The sequence below is a fragment of the Leopardus geoffroyi genome, chromosome C1 (genome assembly GCF_018350155.1).
Source record: "Leopardus geoffroyi isolate Oge1 chromosome C1, O.geoffroyi_Oge1_pat1.0, whole genome shotgun sequence".
In the NCBI taxonomy this organism is placed as follows: domain Eukaryota; kingdom Metazoa; phylum Chordata; class Mammalia; order Carnivora; family Felidae; genus Leopardus; species Leopardus geoffroyi.
In genome coordinates this window covers 208,503,564-208,528,146 of record NC_059328.1, presented here as the reverse complement: position 1 = coordinate 208,528,146, position 24,583 = coordinate 208,503,564, and the positions used below count along the sequence as shown (strand labels likewise).

General features: G+C 40.4%; 1 protein-coding gene across 15 annotated transcripts in view; it reads left to right on the top strand.

Moving 5' to 3' along the window:
• The window catches only part of DOCK10 (dedicator of cytokinesis 10), a 272,646-nt gene that overhangs the window by 120,220 nt on the left and 127,843 nt on the right, over window positions 1-24,583 (top strand). For all 15 annotated transcript variants that reach the window (XM_045481485.1, XM_045481482.1, XM_045481484.1 and 12 more), the window contains exon 3: window positions 8,859-8,948. In XM_045481485.1, coding sequence (XP_045337441.1) covers window positions 8,859-8,948 — 90 coding nt within the window. The remainder of the gene's footprint in view (window positions 1-8,858; window positions 8,949-24,583) is intronic.

The following is a 24,583-nucleotide window of genomic DNA, read 5'->3' as shown; positions in this document are numbered from 1 at the left end:
CTGAGCCACCCAGGCACCTCTGATTGCTTGTCTTTATAGCAGTTATCACCATCTGGAAAGACTTCAGTTTGCTTTTTTCTCTCCTCTGTCGATTGTTCCTCGCCATTAGGGCATACCCTCTAGCAGGACAGGGATGTCTTTTTTGATCACTGGGAGACTTCCAGCAACTAGAGTAGCCCTTGGCACAAAGCAGGTGGAAAATGAATATTTATTTCATGAATTATCATTCAGAAACATGTAGGTCATTATTTTCAAACATAACTGGAATCCTTTGAATACCTGTGGGAACCAGAAGTCCATTGTGAGACGAAATTTGAGAAGAAAGAGGTTGAAGGAGTTGGCTTTGCTTGATGATGAGGAAAGTGATCATTATTAGTATGATCACTTTCCTCTTCGACACAAGACAATATATCCCCGTAAGGAAACAGCACTAAGGTCATGGTCCCCTCCTGCAGGGGCTCATTCTGTCTGGTACAGTGCCTGCCACATAGCCACCATCAACAAAGCCTAATTTCCTCTGTGTAACCCTTCACATGCTTGCTTTCTGTTCCTAGGCATGGGAGAAATCAGTATGTACCTGTGTTTCAAGTACCCAACGGTGTCGGGCTCGCGGGCGTTCAGCGAAGATTACTGAACCTTGATCCAAAATCCTCTTCTTCCTGGTTAAGGGGCTGTGGTAGAGGCATTTTGCTGTATCTTGGCACGTCAAGTGCGTGGGTTCTGGGAGCAGGCAGTGTGTTCAGTGTGATCTTCAGAACTATTTGCATCCTAATGAATCACTAAGAGTAAGCAGTCTAGATGCATGTGTTAACGCATTCATTGCAAAAACATGAGCTCCTTCACTCATTGGATTGGCTACTCTTGCTTTTCTCCCCTTTCTTTTGGAAGCACGTCGTGCTAGAAACTCGAGACCAAAAAGCGAAGCACTTAGTCACCAAATTGTGGCTTCGTGACACAGGCAAGGGGAGGAAGGAAGGAACACAGGAGCTAACGAACAGTTTCAAGGGCACAATGAATCATAACGTGGAGTGATTCAGTGTGAGGGGAGACCGATTAAACAAAAAAAAAATAAAATAAAAATAGGAGAACAAAACATGAGAAAGCCAGAAATGAGTATCTTGCTGAGTAACAGATACAGACAGGCTGCGGTGGAATCACTTCTGGCTGTAGAAAACCTTCCATGAGGAAGTTCAGAGGTCTGAAAAGTAGCCCGCCGTGGAAGGCCGCGCGATCACACACAATACCGCCCATGCTGGACAAACTGCTCTATGTCAACCCGGCTTCATGGCCCGCCTTCTGGAAAGTAAGCTGCATATATCAAGGGTGCAGATAAGAACAAGAAGCCTTGCTGACGCTTGGGAGGTTACGCCTTTGACCCCAGGCAGTGCCATTTTCAAAGTCCGAGGTCTATGTTGCGCACGTGAGACAGCGGGCCAAGAGAGTTACATGATCCCCTCAAATCTCCTCTTCATCTCACTGGTTCCGAATTAGTGTCTCAGGGCTCCCCAGTGCCACCCGCAGGGCTCGTTGGCTTACTGTCATGACCCAGTGAATTGTGAGTTCTTAACATACCAATGGCTTGTCCTTTTCACAATATGTTTTTAACTATAAAAAGCAACTGTGTGGGGGGACTTCCGTACTCAAACCACATGGGTCATATTGGTGACAGGAAGTAGAAGGGCCTTCAAATCTTTTAAAATGAAAAGCAGAAAGGTCCTGTGTTGTGTTTTTTCTCCTTCTTCTTCTTCTTCTTGTTTCTCGTATTGAGACCCAGCTTAACATTTTGTAGGACTCTCAATCTCTTTTTTAATGCTCGGCTTCTGAGCCTGAAAAGCAGGCTTTAAATGGCTTACAGCATTCTTACCAGAACACTGTAATTGCCATTTAAAAGCTAAGTAATAGTCTTTGTCGAACTAGGTTATTTCTAAATTCTAATATTCCTCCCGTTTCTAAGCTAATGAGGCTGAGATTTGCAAAAGGCTCTTGTTCAAGGATGTAGAGCAACTGTGAGGACAGAAATCAAACATGAGCACTTTGACTTGCTGTTAGCATTTCTGTCTACCCAGCATGCTTTTGGCCAGCTGCTTCTTAGAAAAATAAGGTGCATGCTTCGGGGAAGTTTTAACTCCTTGAATCCCACAATGGGTGACATTAGAAAAGTGGTATGGTAGTGAAGAATTCTAGAGTGGTTCAGTAAGAATATGTGAGGACTTCTCTGGGCTTGATCGAACTAGGAACATATACACATAAAGTACACGTAAAGACTAATACATGAATATTCATAGCACCATTATTTATAAGACCGCAAGGGGGAAACAATGCATATATATGTCCATCAACTGATGAATGAATAAATATAGTGTGGTATGTCCACACAACGGAGTATTACTCAGCCATTAAAAAAAAATTAAAGACTGGTTCACACTCTAACGTGGACGAAACTTGAAGCCATTATGCTAAGTCAAAGAAGTCGAATACAAAAGAGCACATATGGTACGATTCCAATTGCATGAAATATCCAGAATAGGCGAATCCAGAGAGAAAGAAAGTTAATAGCTGCCAAGGGCTCAGGAGAAAGACGAAGGGGAAGTAATTGCTAGTAAATAATGGGGTTTCTTTTGGGGATAATGAAAATACTCTAAAATCAAATCATGATGATGGTCGCACAGCCCTGTGAATATATATGAAACCACTGAACTCTACACGTTAAAAGGGTGAATTTAGGGCACCTGGGTGGCTCAGTCAGTTAAGCATCTGAGTCTTGATTTCGGCTCTGGTTGTAATCTCACAGTTGTGAAATAGAGCCCCACATAGGGCTCCATGCTGAACGTGGAGGCACTTGGGATTCTCTTTCTCCCTCTCCTTCTGCCCCTTCTCTCTCTTTCAGAGTAAATAAACATTTAAAAGGGTGAACCTTATGGCATGTCAATTATATCCCAACAACACTTGCGAGTTCCAGCCCTGCATCAGACTCAGTGCTGGCAATGCAGAGCCTGCTCGGGATTCTCTCTCTCTCCCTCTCTCTCTGTCCCTCCCCTGCTTGTGCTTTCTCTCTCCCAAAATAAATAAACTCAGAAACAATGTTTTAAATAAAAGGAACAAATTAAAAAACAATACAAAACATGGGAAAATATTTCATATATTGTTTTATTTTATTCCCAAAGCAGATTTGATGTGGCTTGCTTACAGACCAGCAATATATACATATATATTGGCTGAATTCATCACCAGCAGAGCTTTTGGGTCTAAAATATTCTACAGTTGAGCTGTGGACTTCACATATGATACAGACAGTAAATTTTATAGTTCAGAGACGGGAAAATGTGCACTGGATGAATTAGAGAAGATTTTCAGAGCTGGCACCTATACTAAGCCTGAGGTTAAGAAAGAGTGAGGAAAGTAAAGGAGAGGAGAGGGGAGGGGAGGAGAGGGGAGGGGAGGGGAGGGGAGGGGAGGAAAAGACTTTCCAAGAGGAGGAAGAGACCGCACAATAAGGCTAGTGCAGGAATATGTCTGGAGCAGAAGAAGAAATGTGAGCAAGCATACGGAATGATGTGTGGCGGGTTGGCTTGTGTCTTAGGCCATTGCTTGCCACGGGGCCGTGTCTGCAGACCTCACACCAAGCAGGCTTCTTCCCTGTGCCTCCTTGGAAAGAGAACTCAGACCACAGCCTCTGAGTCCTTGCCAAGGGGAGGTCCTGGTGCGATAAGGATGTTGTTGGAGCACGGTGTTCTGTGAGTGCTCACATTCTTGCATATGTAAAATGTTTCGTCCTAACTTCCTCCAGAGAGGAGGCAAGACACGTTGTGGAGCCTGGAAAATAAATCACAGAAAAAGAAGGGAAGTGACTTGCTCAGCGGTTAGCTAATCCAAGGGTAAAAAAAAAAACAAAACAAAACCTAGAACCAGGTCTCCAAACTTCCCTACTTATATTCTTTTTTTTTTTTTTTTTTTTTTTACTTTTCAATGTTTATTTACTTTTTGAGAGAGGGAGAGGGAGAGGGAGAGAGGGAGAGGGAGAGTAAGAAAGAGAGCATGAGGTGGGAAGGGGCAGAATGAGAGGGAGACACAGAATCCGAAGCAGGCTCCAGGCTCTGAGCTGTCAGCACAGAGCCCGACGCGGGGCTCGAACCCACCAACCGTGAGATCGTGACCTGAGCTGAAGTCGGACACTCAATCGACTAGGCCACCAGGCACTTCCCTACTTATATTCTTAAATACTGTGATAGGTAAAGTCTCAATGCTTGACTTGCCTGGATGGTAACAACTGTCCAGCGATGGGGAGCTGCTCACTTTTTGTGCGTTTCCCATACACTTTAACTGCAGCAAAACAAGAAGGACCTTCCCCCTAAAGCACAGGGAATAAGTAATGGGAATAAAAGACACAGCATAGGGAATATGATGGGTGGTGTTGTAATAGTGCAGTATGGTGACAGATGGTAGCTAAGGTGAGCATAGCCTAATGTATAGACTTGTCCAGTCTCTATGTTGTACGCCTGAAACTAATGTCTATTGTGCATCACCTTAACTCATATTAAAAAATAAATGAATGAGGGACGCCTGGGTGGCTCAATTGGTTAAGCCTTCAACTTCAGCTCAGGCCATGATGTCATGGTTCGTGAGTTCGAGCCGCGCGTCAGGCTCTGTGCTGACAGCCCGGAGCCCGGAGCCTGCTCCGCATTCTGTGTCTCTCTCTCTCTGCCCTCCCCCAACTTGTGCTCTCTCTCTTTCTCTCTCTCAAAAATAAATAAACATAAAAATGTTTTTTAAAAGTAAAATAAATGAATGATCGAAGAGGGAATTATTGGTAGAGGGGCACAACAAAGGTATTAAAGTGATATTCTCATGTACTTAAAAAAAAATAAAACAAAATCATGACAACACTCTTCTGAAAGTGATAAAAAATGTTTTTCAAGTGACTAATGTAGGATAAGTGTCTACTAGAATATAAGGCCGTATCGGTGTCTTAATCTGAGAAATTTAGGTGAAGATCATTTTTAAACACGTGCTTAGCTTGGAAGGTATTGGGAAATGTTTGTTAATAGACTTTACTGTAAGACTTGTCGAATTCTCAAGCTCAGACTGATTAATTACTATAAACAGCATCATTTTTGCTCTCTTTTTTGAGCAGCTGGGATCTATAGTACTGTCAGGAAGCTTTGCTCAGGCCCAGGATAGGAAAAGCAGCCTCATTTTTTTTTTTTAGACTTTGACCGGTGGCTTTTGGCCAATTGCGAAATGGCCGTGATGTGCTTAGAATGAAGTCTTCTGTGGTCATTTTAGCCAGCAGAATGGTGGCTGTGACAAAGCCACAGAGACTGCCCACTAAAGAGTGGAAGGAACCAGAAAGTGACAGGGCTGTCGTCGAAGATGTCTGAATAGCATGGACCTGAAATTACAAACACAAGCCTGCATGCCTCGTTTCAAAAATAAAATGACAGTTCATGTTTCCAAATGCCTAATCTCTGGACAGTAGGCCCCTTATAAAACTCTACCACCAAAAGAGGACTGCGGCTCAGTTCCAGTGCTGTCTCAGATCCGTTTCATGCAATTGAGCTCTACTAATTGTCAACCAGAAGGTTTATAAAAGAGAACAAACAGGAAGTCTGCTGTGGCCAAGGCAATTTGTAGTGGTCTGAAAGCATCTAATTCTCAGAAAAGAAATTCTTTGTAACCATATTAATCCCCTTAACAAATATGACTGCATACTTCGCTTTTTATTTGATGAATTTATTTTTGCTTCAATGGAGACACATTAAAGAAATAAGACATCAGCAGAAGTGCCACAGTTCTGAAAGTCGATACTTTATGGAGGCTCTCTGCTTTTTCAGCCACATGTTCCAGTATCACAACAAAATATAGCTGAGATCAATAGCATGTCACAGGCGTTCATTATATATGCATTTCTTTTCTTATACCTTGTGTATTCTGTGCAAGGGATTAGATGTACAGTAAGTCCATGCAAGTTGTAAAATAATGTTTTAGATTAAATCTAAAACACATGGTTACGTGAGGGTGATTCAGCCCCAGTTGTCTTATTAAGAATCAACACGAGGGGTGCCTGGATGGCTCAATCGGTTAAGCATCCGACTTCAGCTCAGATCTGATCTCACCGTTTGTGGGTTCGAGCCCCGCGTCGGGCTCTGTGCTGACAGCTCAGAGCCTGGAGCCTGTTTTGGATTCTGTGTCTCCCTCTCTCTCTCTGACCCTCCCCCACTCGCACTCTGTGTCTTTCTCTCTCAAAAATAAACGTTAAAAAAAAAAAAAAAGAACATGATTTCATAACTGGAGATCATCAGGAATCACTCATAGCCATGGTACACGTGATTATACACACGATTATAAAGTTTTTATAAATCCCAACTTGAGTGGATTTCCAATCTCATACATTATGTATGTATTATGTATTGGGACTCTATTTTTACTACAAGTAGCTATGTGACCATTATTACTTGAATCCTGAGTCCATATCCAGAAATTTACCATTAAAGAAAACAAAAAACTTCTTAAGCCAGTTCAGTATCCTGACTGTATTATACCAGAAAGCAGTGATCTTAGTGGGGCACTGGGTATAACTTCCTAAGAAATTTACATTTGAGCCGTGTTACTCTGCTTTCCATCAGACTTGGAATATTTTAGAGCAGCTGTTACTACTTTTTTAAAAAGCAAGGAACCAATAAGAGACTGCATGGGATAATGAGAAATAGGAATAATATTTTGCTTTTTTGTATAAAAAATGTATTCTAAAATAATGACTGAAATATAAAATTTTTTTAATTAGAGAAAAAAATTCCTGATCTTGCCAGTAGATTATAATATATAATGTTCCCTGTAAACACCAAGCAGGTGTGTATCTGAGAATTATCTACCCAAACAGGAAACAAGTTACACCCAGATCATTGAAATCCCGCAATGATCTCGAAAACTCAATTTAGGTATGGATTTTAATCTTTTACTCCAGACTTCCAATAGAGTTTATGTACTGTTTATCTTCTAACAGAGTGCACAACATATAAGAAGCAACTTGAAAGAGGGAATCCAAAAGGAATCAAAAATGTCAAATCTAAATAATACTAATCCTAAATCGGCCCTATCGTACTTCACGTGGGTGTATCTACAGTTGGCTTGATTGGTAGCCATGGCCTCAGAGAATTTCTACACCCTGTTCACACAACTGCAGTGACATCCTGGGGCAGATGCATGGATCAGGAGAGCTCCGTCTACACTGCATTTTAGGATGAGCATTGAATTTTGTCCTAGGATGTATCTAGAACTTTGTTTCCTCATTATTTTTTATCCCCTGATTTTGTTGGGTTCACATGACACTCTTCCTCTTTCGCAGCGTCCAAACTATGCACGTGAAGGCACACACACACACTCACACAGCATACCTGTGCGCCGACATGCATGTGGTCACATGCCGCACACGCACACACCACACGCGCACTGACACTACGTATGCACACGCAAACACAGCACACCATCATCCATCATCCTCACGCACACGCACAGACACGCTCGTGCACTACACCTAATCACACACGCTCACGCAGACACGCACACACATATGCACAGAACCCACACATCCCGATTCACACACACTCAACACTTTCAACAAACAAGTATTTAAATGCCCCACCGGACACTGAGGTTAGAGCAGTGAACAAAAGAGATCAAAGCTCTTGCCCTCATGGAGCTTATATTAAGAGCGAAGAAAAAGGAGAGTTTGAAGAAAATAGGAGTCTGGGACTAGAAGAACAGGTATGATGCTGCCCTTGGTGGTAGAGCTTGTCACAGAAGCTGTGCTCTCGGAGGACCCCATTCCCTGGACCCCTTTCCTACCCGTCTTCTCCAAAACTAAGGAGGGGTCTTGGGAATCTCATCTGTTTCATTAATGAGTCTAGGGAAAATGCCCTTCATCTAGAACAATTCAAAGGAACTTTCGGTTGTGCTTTAGAAACTCTGATGAATCATTTGTGGATTTGGGGATATACAAAAGGAAAGACCCCAGCTGTTTGGTGCCATGGATGTGAACAGACTGGTCACCCCAACGCTTCTGGAAAGCCACGGAGTGCAGACTAAAGAAAGCTGGTGGCTGGTGATGGAAAGTCACCGTTTTTAGGGTGTCTCATACTTCCCCCAGCTTGATGGAGCTGAGGACTATATGTGGTATAAAGAGGAGACAATCTATGAAATCCTGTTTTGGACGTCTTATTACTTTTTATGTCTGTTCGTTTACTGCAAAGTCGTTTGTTGAGCATTGAAGTTGAAAACATTTTGTTTATTTTAACAAAAATAAAGACACCAAACACATGAGTCTTTTTCCTCAAGATCCAGGTTTACTGAACATCCTTTCTTTCTCCTCACCCCTAAAATGGTGGCTACACACACACACACACACACACACACACACACACACACACTCAGAGCTTCTTAAAAGGGTTAAATTTACCTTGTGGAACCTCGAGAAACTATTTACAATAAGATTAAAATACTGACGCTTTTGTAAGGTTTCTCTTTCACTTCAACTGTATCTCGGGATTCACAACAACAACAAAAGATACAATAGAAATAAGCTAGGCAAAATAGACAGATGCCCCAACTTTTGTTCCCTGCAGGGAAGTGAAATAGCTTTATGGGATGAGCCTCTGTGATAAACCAGTACTTGTAAGGATGCTGGCAGAGGCAATCTCAGGGAGGTTTGGCTTCTGTCTCCTAGAGATGTAAATTTCTCTGTCTTCTTTTACTGTCCAATGCTAAGATCTAAAGCACTTTTCTATTGGGTTCTCGGTAGGGTGGTCTACTCAGCGCTTCCAGGTTGGAGAGCTTACGTCATTTCTTTCCATTGTCCTCCCCAGACGGCCACCGTGTCTTGGGATATCCGCACACTGTACTCAACGGTACCCGAAGACGCAGAACACAAAGCAGAAAATTTGCTGGTGAAAGAGGTAAATGCGATGCTTCCCATCCTTTACTTTATAAACTGTTTTCTCCTGGGGTGGGGGGGGGGGCTCCCCACAGCTCCCTTTTATTATTGTCTTCCTCTCCTTTTCAGTAGAGAATTCCAGATGCGATGATGAGCTGTTCCTTTTCAGCCCTCATCATGTCTAGATTCTTTCCATTCTCCTGTTAATTATGTTTCATTGTGTGGTGACTCTTCAAGTTTGGGGCTTTTTTTTTCTTTTGTTTTTACTTCCCTTAAAATCGTCACATTGAGAAATATTTGTGTGTTCTTAACAGAGGATAATTTTATTTTGCTTACCTAGACTGACTTGTGGGAAAGGCCACTGTATGTGAGAATTTTGGATAACAGAGTTTCTATGTTAAGAGATACATTTTTTTTCAAGTACTAACTATGGAAATAGTTAATGGTAAAACCCTGTGGCTATGATAAAAACCTTTTGGTATAGCATTTGTTTGCATTCTGATGATATAAGAGAGGCCTACAACCTTGCTCCTTCCTCTAAGCAGACTAAGGGATGCTTTAGGGCAGCTACTTAAAAGATATTTGTTGAATGAATAAATGAAGCTTGTCCTTCCTTTACGGAAAATGCAATGAGAAAATTCAGCACAGGCCAAACAGAATCCTGAGAGAAAACGGTGTATTCCCAATTAGGATTTAGTTTAATAACAAAACCTTTTCTCAGCTCTCAAACATATGTGTACGAATATAAGCTAGCTTTATTAGCATACGTATTATATCAATCTGTATTAATCATGCACATTTTATGTTATACTATTCAGTCCAAATCCTTTACCATAGACTTATTTATGAGTTTTTTTTTCCAATTCCATATTTATTTCCCAAAGTTTACATTAAATTACACTACCTTCTAAGGAGTTAAAAAATAAAGGAAAAAGTGCGGGTTCAGATAACATCAGGATATCTGAGTATGCCATTTTCACATTGACTGATAAAAATAATATATGTGACATCAGTACCATAATATTTTTTTTACAGTCACCTTAGAGGAAGTCTTTTTTTTTTTTAAGTTTATTTATTTTTGACAGAGAGAGAGAGTGCGAGCATGAGCTAGGGAGGGGCAGAGAGAGAGGGAGACACAGAATCTGAAGCAGGCTCCAGGCTCTGAGCTGTCAGCACAGAGCCCGACGCAGGGCTTGAACCCACGAACCGTGAGATCATGACCCGGGCCAAAGTCGGACACTTAACCGGCTGAGCCACCCAGGCACCCCCTTAGAGGAAGTCTTAATATCTGGTAGGACATCACAGTTTAAAAAAGAGTTGGCAAATCATTTTCTACACCAGAAAATCAGAATCACTGAGACAAGGTCTAGTAACCTTCTTCAGTAAATATGTAAATATGTGTTAACTTAGGTAGGATTTGAAACATTTATGATACTGAATTCCTTGCCAGGAATATTCAACCAATTTTTCTTGAATGTTTTTCCCTAAAATATTGCACTTTTGGGTAAAAATCTTCAGCTTGTTGTTAAATTTATTTCCAAGAAGTTTATAGCTTTGTTGAAAATGTGAGAATTTGTTAAATCCAGTTCCTTTTTTTGCTTTACATGGCTGATATTAAAAAAAAATAAAATAAAAAAACTGTTGGGGCACCTGGGTGGCTCAGTCGGTTGAGCATGGGACTTCGGCTCAGGTCATGATCTCACAGTTTGTGGGTTCGAGCCCCTCGTCAGGCTCTGTGCTGACCTCTTGCTCAGAGCCTGGAGCCTGCTTCAGATTCTGTCTCCTTCTCTCTCTGCCCCTTCCCGGCTCGCGCTTTGTCTCACTCTGTTTCTCAAAAATAAATCAATGTAAAAAAATTTAAAAAAATAAAAAACTGTGGCTTTTGAATATATATGGCTACCTCACTAATCTTCCTTATCCTAATAGTTCTTTGTAATGTTAATTTTTGTTTGCATTCGTTTTTACTTTATTTTATTTTTTTGCACATAGAAAGACACCATTTATCATTCTTATTTGATGTTTAAGTGTGTAGTCATATCATCTGCAAACAATTAAAATCGTCCTAGTTCCTAATAACTGTATAGGTTTTTTTTTTTTAATTCTTGCCTCATTTTATTATCTGATATCCCTGAAATCAGGGATTGAATAATAATGCTCATGTTGGGCATCCTATCTTTTTTTTTTTTTTTTTTTTTTTTTTTTTTTGAGAGAGAGAGAGAGAATGCATTCGGTGCAGGTGCAGAGGAAGAGGGAGAAGGGGAATCTTAAGCAGGCACCGTGGTCAGTGCAGAGCCCAAAGCAGGGCTCGATCTCACAACGGTGAGATCATGACTTGAACTGACATCAAGAGTCATAGACTTAACCTCTGAGCCCCCCAGAGGCCCCCATCCTGTCTTACTTTTGGTTTTAGGGATAGGCCTTTAGTATCTCTGATGCTATCTTACCCCTTGAAGTTAGCTCTGTGATCCGCAGGATCCATATTTGTATTTCTGATGTAAACTTTCTTTTTTTTTTTTATAATTTTTTTTTTTAACGTTTATTTATTTTGGAGACAGAGAGAGACAGAGCATGAACGGGGGAGGGGCAGAGAGAGAGGGAGACACAGAACCGGAAGCAGGCTCCAGGCTCTGGGCCATCAGCCCAGAGCCCGACGCGGGGCTCAAACTCACGGGCCGTGAGATCGTGACCTGAGCTGAAGTCGGACGCTTAACCGACTGAGCCACCCAGGTGCCCCTGGTGTAAACTTTCTTATTCAAATTGTATTATTACCTTAATACTCCATTCAAATTGCGAATATTTTATTTCATGTTTTTGCTTTTATATTCATGAGTGAAATTAGCTCTAGTTCTCTTCCCCCACTTTGGTATTAAAGAAAATGCTAGCTTAAAAACATTGTGACGCTCTCCATCTTTTTCCATTTTATTCCATTCTGGAATAAAAAAAATAAATCCGTGAAATGAAATAGGGTATCTAGAAATATATCCAAGTGAATACGGTTACATACCAACTGACAAATTATGGCACTTCAAATTCTCAAATATCTCTCAGGTTAGACAATTTCATGAATACCACTTGGTTATTCATTCTGGATGAGAATAAAGTTAGGACTCCAGCTCACATTAACATAAAAATTAACTCCAAGTGGATAAAAACTATTTAAATTTTAGAAACAAAAATATTAAAACTACAGGAAAACATTTTAAGTGGAAATTTAGGGGAAACAGATTTAAGCAAATAAAAAATTTTCATTTCTATATGATTAATGGTACCATAAATGAAGTCAAAAGAAAATATTTAATCAGAGCAATTATTTGCAACTCTTTATATCTTTTGTGACACATGCACACGTTCCTGATTTTCAAACTCTTACAAATTAATACGAAGATAATAACACAAGGAAATATAAGCAAAAGACAGGAGCACACAGTTCAAAGAGAGGGGCACAAAAAGTTGCCAGCTTCACTTACAGTCATGAAAATGTAAATTAAAACAAATATGATGTATGATACTTGAATGAAGAAAAATTTTAAGATGAGTAATATTTAGCGACAGTGGGAATATGGGAAATAAACATTATCATACAGTGTTTATAATACTCACATATCTGTAACCTTTGAGATGTAATTCTGTAATTCTTTTTTGTAAAGTTTATTTATTTATTTTGAGAGAGAGAAAGAGCCTGAGTGAGGGAGGGGCAGAGAGACAGGAGAGAGAGAGAATCCCAAATAAGTTCGTCACTGCCAGCACAGAGCCCCATGTGGGGCTCAAACTCACAAACCATGAGATCATGACCTGGGCCGAAACCAAGAGTCAAGTAAGCTTACTGACTGAGCCACCCAGGCCCCAGATGTAATTCTAATGTACCTTTTAAGTAGTGCATATACATATGTAACATGTGTGTTATTAAAAAAACACTAGAGCATAAAAGTATAATTACAGGGTTAAGTATTGTTGCACTGACCAAATTGTAATATCAGTTGGTAAGAGTGGGGTTGAATAAATTTTGGCACATCTGTATTTTAAAATAATATGTAACCAATAAAAATTAGATGTATTTATTTTATTTTTAATTTTTTTTAATGTTTTATTTTTGAGAGAGAGAGAGAGAGAGCTAGTGAGGGAGGGGCAGAGAGAGAGAGGAAGTCACAGACTCTGAAGCAGCCTCCAAGATCTGAGCTGTCAGCACAGAGCCCGTCACAGGGCTCGAACCCACGAACCGTGAGATCATGACCTGAGCTGAAGTCGGATGCTTAACCGACTGAGTCACCCAGCTTCTCCCAAGCTAATACATTTATATGTACGTAATTTGGGGGCACCTGGGTGGTCCAGTCGGTTAAGCATCCGACTTCAGCTCAGGTTTGATCTGGCGGTTCGTTAGTTCGAGCCCTGCCTCAGGCTCTGTGCTGACAGCTCGGAGCCTGGAGCCTGCTTCAGATTCTGTGTCTCCCTCTCTCTCTGGCCCTCCCCCACACTTTCTCTCTCTCTCTCTCTCTCTCTCTCTCTCAAAAACAAACAAACAATAAATAAATAAATAAATAAATAAATAAATAAATAAATGTATTAGCTTGGATGCCCATGATATGTTGTTAAGAGAAAAAAGTAAGTTGCAGAATATACACTATGATATCTTGAAGATATAAAACCTGTAAGTATATACATAAATATGGCTTATTTATATAAGCCTTAAAAAAGTATGAAAAATGTAGAATAAACTCATAACATTGGTTATGTCACAAGTTTGGGATTGTAAGGGGAAGAGAGGAAATTGGATCTCAGTTTATATGTTCTATATTGTGTTACAAGGGTATTTTTGTGGTGAAAAAATATTTTGTGAAAAAATTAGTGGAAATACAACTTAAAATGCTGTCAGAATTGGAAGCCACCCAAGTGTCTCTTGTAAAATTGTCTCCAAACGTTAAAATCCAACCTTATTCTGAGAGTTGCAAGTCGCCTTAAAGACCATATCAGATTCTTTTTTTATTATTATAATTTGACTTTGATAATGAAAATGTCATATGGAATGATCAAAATCCCTTATGCATTTCACTTTATGAGTCCAACCACTGGGCTTGTCTACCTGTCATAGAAGCCAGTTAAGTTCATCTGATAGAGTCCATTCATAATCACTTGTAATAAAACTACTGTGGATTTATAAACATCTCCACGATTTTAGGGACTATTCATGTCATGATCTTTTTACCTCTTTCTGGGTGCATTGGGTATTTGTCTATTTCCAGGTTTCCAGCAGTCTGTTTTAAGCTGTGAAAAACTTGCTCTCACATGAATCAGGGATTCTTAGCCCTCTGCTCTGGGTGTCTGCTCCCCGAGGCTTTGAGACCTTGGATTTGGTGGCCAGCCTGCTAATGCCCTTGCCTCTTCCCACCTGCTTGTTTTATTATGTGGTATGCCTTCATGGTGGGCCCCATGAGCTTAAGTCCTAAATCTCAGGATGATTCAGAAGCCCCGCCCCCAATCTCTGGATCCAGCCAAGGTGTCAGGTTTAGCCACTTTCCAGGGAAAAGGCAGCCTAAAAAGAAGACGAGTACAACACTGGAGACTTCTAAGGCTATTCTGGGGGTTTTAGATGTCTTTAGTTTTGTCATTGCTCTCCTGAACTTCTGTACCACGACTTCAAATGGCCAGGTTGACCCCCTTTATTTCTGTAGTTCTCTGAGAATGTCAACTTCGGTGGAGAACAGGTTGGCCACAAAATCTGACCGTGTCTTGTTATTTCCCCTGGGGTGAAATATCTTCCCGTTAACTTTGTTCCTACCTTTCAACTACTTGCAGCCTGGGGTTATTCCTCCATTTCTAACTTCCACCCGCAGCTTCTCCTTTCTCCTAAGAACTGCTCCAAAGAGAAGTCAAGTACAGTGTCTTTTACCGTAGATCCCAGGTATCTGCCGTACTTTTTGTGTTGCACGTCTCAGGACCAGAGCATTTATCTGGGTAACGTAAATGACTCGCTGTGTTGTTCTCAACGGCATGGATCTAAAGTAGAGAAAAGAAAAGAGAAGAAAGAAGAGGAAGCCTGGGAAGAAACTTTTTTCTTTTTTTTAACCTGAGAATTTTTTCTGCATCACTAGCTGTGAAAACTGCCATAGCTTGCTTGGTTTTAAGGATATAAATAAAGGGAAGCCTGTACTTATAGGGTAGGAAGAAGAGAAACCCTAGTTACAAATACCATGTGATGGTGGTAGAACATGAATACCCAAGCCTGGAGACAGCAAATAAAAAGAAAGGGTCACCAGAAAGCTGGGTTAAGACTGAGAAATGACCTCAGAGAATTCTGCTGGCCAAAAGTCTTGACCACGGTAGGCAATAGCAGCTAACGTTTATTGACGACTTTCTTCGTGCCAGATACACTTCTAAGACCTTTCTTTACTTGCAGTAATTATAAGCAGATGCTACAGCAGCAGCCACATTGTAATGATGAGGAGACTTTTAGGGAAAGATTAAGCAGGTGTTCGGCGTCATACAGGTGGGAAGAGACAGAGCCAGCATATCCCCACCCTTGCTGTCTCCCTGCAATGGCTTCTGGCCTCTTAACCTTGACAGTAAGTGCCCGGAGGGTGCTTTACTAAGGCTGACCTCTGGACGGAACACGTCCCTCAGTCTTCTCCCTGACAATCCCGCCCCAGTTTTGTCCGGGTGGCTCTGATGCATACAGTTATTGGCCCGCACTTTGAGAAATATCGGCTGTATTTTCGAAACCAGATTAAGCCAGCACTGAAAGGAATTCCTTGACGTTTTGGAGAAACGTGTTTCCCTTACCGCCGCTGCTGCATCGGGCGAAGCAGCCTTTGTGGTCCTCCCTTGCATTAGATGCCCTGTGGCTCCCCACGGGGTGGCAAGGACAAATACTGTGGTTGCTAGGCAGCAGGCTGGCACGAATCTAATTTAAACACATCCAGTTCAATACTAATTTGGAATGATCTCGCACTTCGCTCTGTTTTGACAATTCTCGGCTCCTTTTGAAAGGCAGCGAGCCTTCTTTTCTTTTTTTAATCTTGAATGACTTCATCTGTTTTCATAGGAGTTTCAATAAAATGAACAGTCTGTCCCTCTTCTGGTTTATCGGCTGTTAATCCTCTCCCCTATCTCGTCAATGTAAGGCTAACTGTTCCCCAAGCAAGAGTGCAGGCTTATTTCCCCATGCAGCAGAGAACTTCACAAAGTTATGATAAATTAAACATCAAGCCATAGTTGAGCAAAATGCACATCTATGTATATTTTTGAGCCCTACCTACAGCCTAGAAAACAAGTTCCAAATGATTAACTAAGTTGCTCCACGTCACACAGAGCCATAATTAAGCCTCTGGTCTCTCTGACCCTCAGGCTCCGTGCCCTGACCCACTTGGCTCCCTCTGACTGTTTGAGAAATTCCTTTAAACCATGAAATTAATAGCCTGACCTGATGTGGACATTTCCACTGTTCACAAGGGAACATGCCTTTCATTTTGATAAACATTTAACTTTTCTACCTCAGTTTCTTTATCTCTAAACGAGCATATTCACTATTCCAATGCTGTGTTTCTAAAAATAAATACAGCAATGATATGAAAACACTTGGAAAATCACAACTGGGGAGCACTGCCTTTATCTGATTCTCATAAGTGGCTTAAAATCAACATGTATAACTATTTAAAAAATCAAACACTTCCGTGATAGAAAAAAAAAAAAAAAGCACCACCCCCCCCCTTCCTCCCACTGGGGGTTAGGGGAACCAGTAAAGGGATCTATAAACAGGATGCAGACTTCTTAAGCAAAACTTCCATAGCAAAGTTTTTATTTTGATATACACAAAAGAATAATATAAAGCCAGATGCTTAGAACACTAATTAAAGCTAAGCTCTCTGTTTGGTCTCTCAACAAAAAGATGAAAACAAAGAATCGAGAATGGTGCAGTGGCCCAACAGAGGGTAAGGGTCTAGGGAACCACTTGAGTTGAATGGCCAAGAGAGATACCGACAAAGTACTCAGGTATAGCAAGTTACTCTGCCAGCAAAGCCCTCTACAATTTCTGGAAACCAGTCTGCTGCAGGAGTAGAATAATGATGAAATAAGAAGGCATGAATTGGAGAATCCAAGCGTCGCTTTGGTCAAGACATAAAACACTCAGGGATTTGAAAGTTATGGAAACATTAAAAGAATAGAAGCAAATATCTATATCTACATCTACTGTTATATATGAATACACACACACACACGCTGATTGTGTACTATTCTCATCCAGACAGTATTAGGTTATTAGGGCAAGGAAAAGTTTAGATCTTAAGCAGGGGTTCTAGACTAGAAATTGTGGAGTTCTCTAGGTAAAAAAAAAAAAAAATAATGAAATAGAACCCAGGACTGAATAGGAAATACAAATCAGACTTAACACAAACAATAAATGTTGTAGAAATCTCTAGGCTTTCATAGGAAATCTACCCTAAAAATCAGCAGAACAAATGGTTGAGATCAGAGCAGACGCCAGTTTCACATGGGCAGAGAATGTTCTGCAGACAGCCAGGTCTACAGGACGTCCACGGGACACAAACACACACACATACACACACCCTCAGTCGTTAACTTGCTAATACCCACGGAGACTGTCCAGAAGGGAATAGGGCATATAATATTTCCCATATTTATTTGACCATGGAGAAATTCTGTCCGTTTTCCCCCGTGTATCTGGAAACATATCTTTGAGAAATGCTGATATAAATCTGATAGAAGGAGATCATCAGAAACTAGGGGCACAGTACAGCTCAAGTAAAACAGAATCTGTTAGGTGAACCTTGACATGCATTTCATTAAAGCAGACAGTGATGAAGAGAAAGAATATTAAAGCTCCCAAAGTATGAAATAAATTGTTTCTTTCTTTTCATGGATAAAGCTTTTACCATTAGAATCCAAAATGTCTACCTCCGTTCTGAATGTAAACCTCTTGCAATGCTGGGCCACAACCCCAAATGTGGTTTCCATGTAGCAAATTACAAGTATACACAAGGTTAATTTCAAAATTTGTCGTAAATAATACTGCTCATAAAGTTCAGAGAAATGCCATTTTCCAGCCCTTAAATTTCTTGTCTCAACCCCTTACCTAATTACTGGATTATTTTTTTCTCTGGTCCAAGAAGTAAATGTGAACTGGCTTAAAGCTACTGCTTTAGATGTCCACAGAAACTGCTTCTCACTTCATTTGGGTGGAGCTAATTACCCTCTGTTTACAAAGGGCTAAATTGTTCACATAGAAAATTCTTCTCCCACTGATTTATGCTGTTACTCTGGATCACATACAAAATGCATTCAGAGAAGGGTCTTGTCCCGCTGCCTGAAAGATTGGACTGGATGTATTATTCAACAACATTTATCACTTACTAAGTTGTTGATAACCAAATGGATGTAACACAGTCCTTGCCTTCAAGGAACACCAGGGGCACCTGGGTGGCTCCCTCCGTTAGCGTTAAGTGTCTGATTCTTGATTTCAGCTCCGGTCATGATCTCACCATTCATGGGATCGAGCCCTGCATCAGGCTCTGCGCGGACACTGTGCAGCCTGCTCGAGGTTCTCTTTCTTCCTCTCTGACTGCCCCTCGCCAGCTCACACACACGCACACACACACTTTCTCTCTCTCTTTCTCAAAATAAAAAAATAAATGAAAAAAAAAAAAAAAAAAAAAAGAGCTCACCAGGCCAAAATTTAAGAGACCACTGGTCAGAATTTTGCAACACAATCTAATAAGTAACTCAGGAGTACTACTGTAAAATAGAAAAACAAAGTCAGGTTCACCTGTTAGGAAAAAAAAAAAAATAGCTAAAGGCAGCCAAGAGACTGGATTGATTTGCTTGAGGGGGATGAATAAGACTGAAGGGAAGTTGGACACATAGAAGACTATTTTAATAGGCCAGCTGGGTTAAAGACCTATACTCACATACGGCAGCATGATTATGGTGACAGTAAAGGGCTATGAAAGATGTGACATTGGCAGAAGTTGGTGACTGAAAAGAGAGCTAGGGAGAGGAATATGTTGGGGACTACTCCCACATATCTGGCCTGGGCTCATAGCTAGATAGTTTTGCCTGTAATTTAAATAAGACGGCCAGAAGCAAGTAAAGATTGCTGAAGCAGGGATGGATGAAACAAGGAAGAGAATGCCACTGGCCAACATGTATATCGAGACGAGAGATGCCCAAGAAGGAGTGAGGTAGGTAGGTGTCCACACAGGAGGAAGGGATGGGCAGCTGCTCTGAATTTGAAAGGTGAGGCTTTAAGCCTGGAAGAGGTTTCCCAGAAATGCCACAGGGACCTGGCTGGAGCTGGGACGTGAGTCCTTGGGCTACATTCCTGCTTAAGGGGCTGGTAAAGCGGGTCCTGCTTTGGCAGTGGAAATGGAGTGGAAAGAGAGATGCAGAAAACAAGAAGAAACTGATTTCTCAGAATTAAAGAAGAGCCCTTAGCAAGTACACATCCATGGCATGAAATGCCAAAACAGTATCACGTCAGGAGGAGTCTGCTGGATTTGGGTATTCAGCCTCATTGGTAATTCGTTAACAGGATAGTTTCAGAGACTGAGGACAACCTGAGTACAGCAGGTTAAACCCTAAAAAGGTGTGTTATCTTATCAGACAAGGTGTTAGTACATTGTTGTCTCTTTATCTACAAAGCATTTGCCAATAAAAGGATGGCAACCCTTCAAAGTACTCCATGCTGCTGAAGTTAAAAATAGTTCAGCGGGCTGTTACATTGTATACTAAAATATAGCTGAATTTGTTAAGGACAATTTTGTAAACATAAGAAACAATATGATCAAATGAGCATAATATTGAAAGAGAAGTTTCTTCCTCTTCCTCTTCTTCTCCACCATTTGGGTCCAGAAAGATAGCATTCAGCTAATTCAAGAGAAAATTATAAATCTTCAAGGTAAAAGCCGCATCATGTTGCGAAGTAAAGAACATGTTAGACAGTTTGGATCCCGGACATAGCAAAGAAAATTATGGGGAGAGGAGGCTTGGCTATGACTTAAAATGTATTTCATGCTGCCCATTTTTATTACCTAAAAGAAACATATCTAACTAGAATGAAATGTATCCTGTCTCCCGAAAATAGGGAATTCCACTTCTCTTTTATGGTTAAAATAATTTCATGTGCTTCGTGTTTAATTTTGAACTACGTATTATGTGCACAGATAAAGAAACCATTCTTTTAGTCAAAACGCCTTTGTACTTTGCACAAATTGTGTGACTCTCATATGTGGAATAATGTGCCCTCAAACTTACCCAGAAGTAAGAATAAGTGTTTTTAAGAAATGATTTGGGGCTTTGGTGTTTTTTTTTTTTTTTTTTTTTTTTTGCATGTATAAATTAAGTAAAAATGAATGCTATTTTCTGATTCTGAATCATTGGGCAGCAGATGAATGATTCTCATGCATGCATTAACTTTATACCAGAGCACAACAGTAAGCAAGATTTCCCTCACTTTAGAACCAACTCCTATGATATAACATCAGAGCCACATGCACAATTTAAATTACTGAAAGCTATTGGGGAAAAAAACTAAAGAAAATCTCTCCAGGGTGCCTGGCTGGTTCAGTCAAAAGAGCATGTGAGTCGACCTCGGGATCATGAGTTTGAGCCCCACACTGAGTGTAGAGAGTACTTAAATAAGTAAAACCTAGAAAAAAAATTTTAAATAAAAATAAATAAATGAATGTCTCTAGATTAGAAAAAAAGCCATTATCCTTTCTGAATAAAATAAGTGTGAATAGAAAAAAATTTGTTTCCGTTTTGAAGACTAAGGCTCTTAATTCACTAATAAGGCTTTGTTGGAGGCTAAGGGACTCCAATTTTGTGTGTCCTTTTTAAAAGTAAGCTTGTAAGTTAAGCTATATTTATTTTGCGACTTCAGCTAATGGAAAAATCACATCAAAATCTGTTATTGTCCTCTATTGTAACTAATCTCACTTATGCGTAGTAATTTTGTTTCTATCATGGCCAGAACAAAAATGGATCACCCATTTTATTTTTACACTAACTGTATAACACTAAAGATAATAAACATACAAAAACCAATGGCGGGGGGGGGGGGGTGTCTGGATGGCTCAGTCGGTTAAGCATCCAATTCTTGGTTTTGGTTCAGGTCATGATCTCACGCTTCCTAGGTTGGAGCCCTGCCTTAGGCTCTGCACTGGCAGGGCAGAGCCTGCTTGGGATTCTCTGTCTCCTAGCTCTCTGCCCTCCCTCACTCACATTGTCTGTCTCTCTCAAAATAAGTAAATAAACATAAAAAAAAAAAAAAAGGTAATGGGGCGCCTGGGTGGCTCAGTCGGTTGAGCGTCGGACTTCAGCTCAGGTCATGATCTCACACTCCGTGAGTTCGAGCCCCACATCGGGCTCTGTGCTGACAGCTCAGAGCCTGGAGCCTCCTTCGGATTCTGTGTCTCCCCCTCTCGCCCCTGCTCATGCTCTGTCTCTCTCTGTCTCAAATATAAACAAAAACATTAAAAAAAATTTTTAAATAAAAAAAAACAAGGTAAATTCAAATGCATTTAGTTTTTAGTGCCATTAGGATAAAATCTAATAGAAAACGCCGAAGAAAACAAAATAGTTTTGAGTTTCGCATTAACGACCTTGAAGAAATTTATTGTCTAGCCACCAAAATCCCTAGAATAGTAGTCTTGCTTCCAAATATGCAAAACTGTTCCAGTTCTAAATTGGCTTCCTCTTCTGCATAATAAAAATCATCCTATAATGTCTGGTGGTAAGTGGATGAAAACACAAAAGGACGAGCCCAAAACCCTGGCACATAAAAACCGTTTAGAAAGAGCCCATTTGAAGTTTGAACCTAAAAATTTCAATGGCATTGAATTACAACCCAGATTTTATGCCTTACATGGAAAGAATGATTCAATCATAATATAACCAAGGTTTTCAGTACCATCCATTTGTCGTGTCTCGACAAATTACTTCTGAGATCCAGCTGGGAAATTCGAATGTATGGTCCTGGGTCAGGCACAGGTGTGATTTACGAAAGTCTAATTTCACAGTTTGCTTAACTACCTTAATGCAGCACAGCTTTAAAAAAAAAAAAATAAGCCAAATATTTTGATTCACTTTCAGTTTGGATTACTTGAGGCTGCTCTATCATTCAACGTAATAAAATAGTTGAAAAATGATTCTCATTTATGGTTGGCATTTCATAGGGCATTCTGTTTTATATGGTACATGCACATTTATAGACATGGTAACACTGTCTCATATGAAGCAATAGTTTGAAAGCTCAGACACAAACTCCATTAAATTAGATGGTACCGAGATTTCTGAAACTGAGTAATATCTGTATTTATGTCGCTTATTTCATCCAAACATTTGTTTCCTTTAGCAAGAGTATAGTACACGGTGTAAAAACTCACTGCGTTCACCTTATTTTGATACTACAAAAAATAATTATTTCATTTGAAAGGAATACATAAATGTAATCCAATTAAACAAAAAAACATTTTCAGTGGCTTTTCCCTTTTTCTCTAAAATGTCAACACGGTGAGTGAACCTGTGTCCTGCAAGGATCGCCTCATGTTCTACCTGCCAACCTGGCTACTAACATCTTCTTTCACGTTGTAGTGTCTGGGTGTGGATGATAAGTTATCCAGCCATCTTTTCAATACATAATTTGCCTAAGTTCACTTAATTTCATGATGCCGCATTTTCAACATTCGTCCGATAGGCATAATTACTTCTAAACTTAATAAAGTCTGGCATGAATGTGAAATTACCACCATCATGTTACAAACACAGAATTCACCCCAGTGGTGACTAAGGGCCACCATGAACACCTTTTGTGATTGCATACGTCTTTTTGGCAAGAAACTAGTCCTGTAATTAAATAAACCTCTATGCCCACAAAAAAAAAAAAAAAAAAAAAGAATTTTCATCTGAAAAGCCATTTATTACCTGCTTATTACTCTGTAGCCAGAATCTAATAATCAGCCCTTTTAAGAGAAGGACAGATTACATTGCCAAACCCAAATTGCTATTTGAGGTAAGTAACATAATTTGAATTGATTCTGGTGATTCTCTAAAGAGAAAGGGGGAAAGGAAAAAGATGAAATATTTTCTTTATATTATTTTAGGGTGCCTTGTACAGTTGCTTAACCTTTTCTAAAGTATTTAGATTCCTAGAACTTTCATAGGGTCATGTTTAGTTATTTCCAAAAGAAAAAGGATATAGGAAATACATTCATTCACATAAATATTGAATGCCCACTGTAAATGGGGTTTACATGCCCCATTGATATATGTTGATATATGCCCTTTCAGCTAGAGAGTAATGTCGATTTTCAGAGCCCACTGTGTGAAGTCAGGACCCACCCAATGCTTTCAGTCCACGGGCAGACAGTACAAGGACCACATTGTCACTCCAGTAGAATGGTGGATTTGAGGGCCCCGACAGAGCTTCTGATTCATCGGATCTCATGTGGGACCCAGGAATCTGCATTTTAATTAACAATCCCTAGTAACTAACGGACACGATGCCGTTTAGGAAGCACTGTCCTAATGGTCTAAGAGCCTTGGAGCGTGTTGACCTTGCTCAGCTTTTTTTGTGTCTAAACAACAGCAGAGATGGCAAACATAAAAGCTGAACGAGCAGAGATAGTAAATTAATAAAATGTGACTTGGGGCATTGCTGTTTGGAAAAATGAGCCAACTCGGCAGATTTTTGCTGGATTTCACGGTCTTCACCTTTGAAGTTGCTGGTGGCAGCTTCCACTGTAAAGAGGATAGGAGTCGGTATTTTGAAAGCAGTGCTGTGGGCTAGGTAGTTAGTGAGGAGAAACTGGAACCGGTGCCTTACTGTGACAGGCACGGATGGGACCTGTGACTTTGAGTTTGCGACAGGTCATTTCAGCTTGGTGTTCAGACAAAGAGGAGTTGTAGTCATAATTAAAATAGTTCTTAATGAGAGGGACTCTGGGGGCTGGAACAAAGAATAGAGAATAATTTTCTATGCGTAACATTTCCCAAATGCCGTTACTCTGTAGGAGAAACATTTATGTGTTTGTAAAATGCACTAGCTTTCTTAGAGTCCAAGAAATCACAGATCTAGCTGGATTTTTAAGGGTCAACTACTCCACCCCAATCCTCAGCTACCCACCTCCACCAGATATGTGAAACATAGTAAATAAATTCAGAAGGAATTGGATTAAAGCAAACCTCTCTGATAGAGCTAAAAATCTCTCCAAAACACTGTGCTTTCATAAATCAAGAAAAACTAGTTGTTGTTATCAACTATTGTGAATGTGAATTATACATTGAGTCAAACATGTTGGGAAAACTTACTTTTTTAGTGTTTATTAATTTTTTTAAATTTTTTTTAATGTTTATTTTTGAGACAGAGAGAGACAGGGCATGAGTGGGGGAGGGTCAGAGAGAGAGGGAGACACAGAATCCGAAGCAGGCTCCAGGCTCTGAGCTGTCAGCACAGAGCCCGATGCGGGGCTCGAACCCATGAACCGTGAGATCATGACCTGAGCCGAAGTCGGACGCCCAACCGACTGAGCCACCCAGGCGCCCCTATTAATTTTTGAGAGAGAGAGAGAGTGTGTGTGTGTATTCCTCCCGTCCCCTCGCCCCCACCGCCCCTGAGCAGGAAAGGGGCAGAGAGAAAGGGGACAGAAG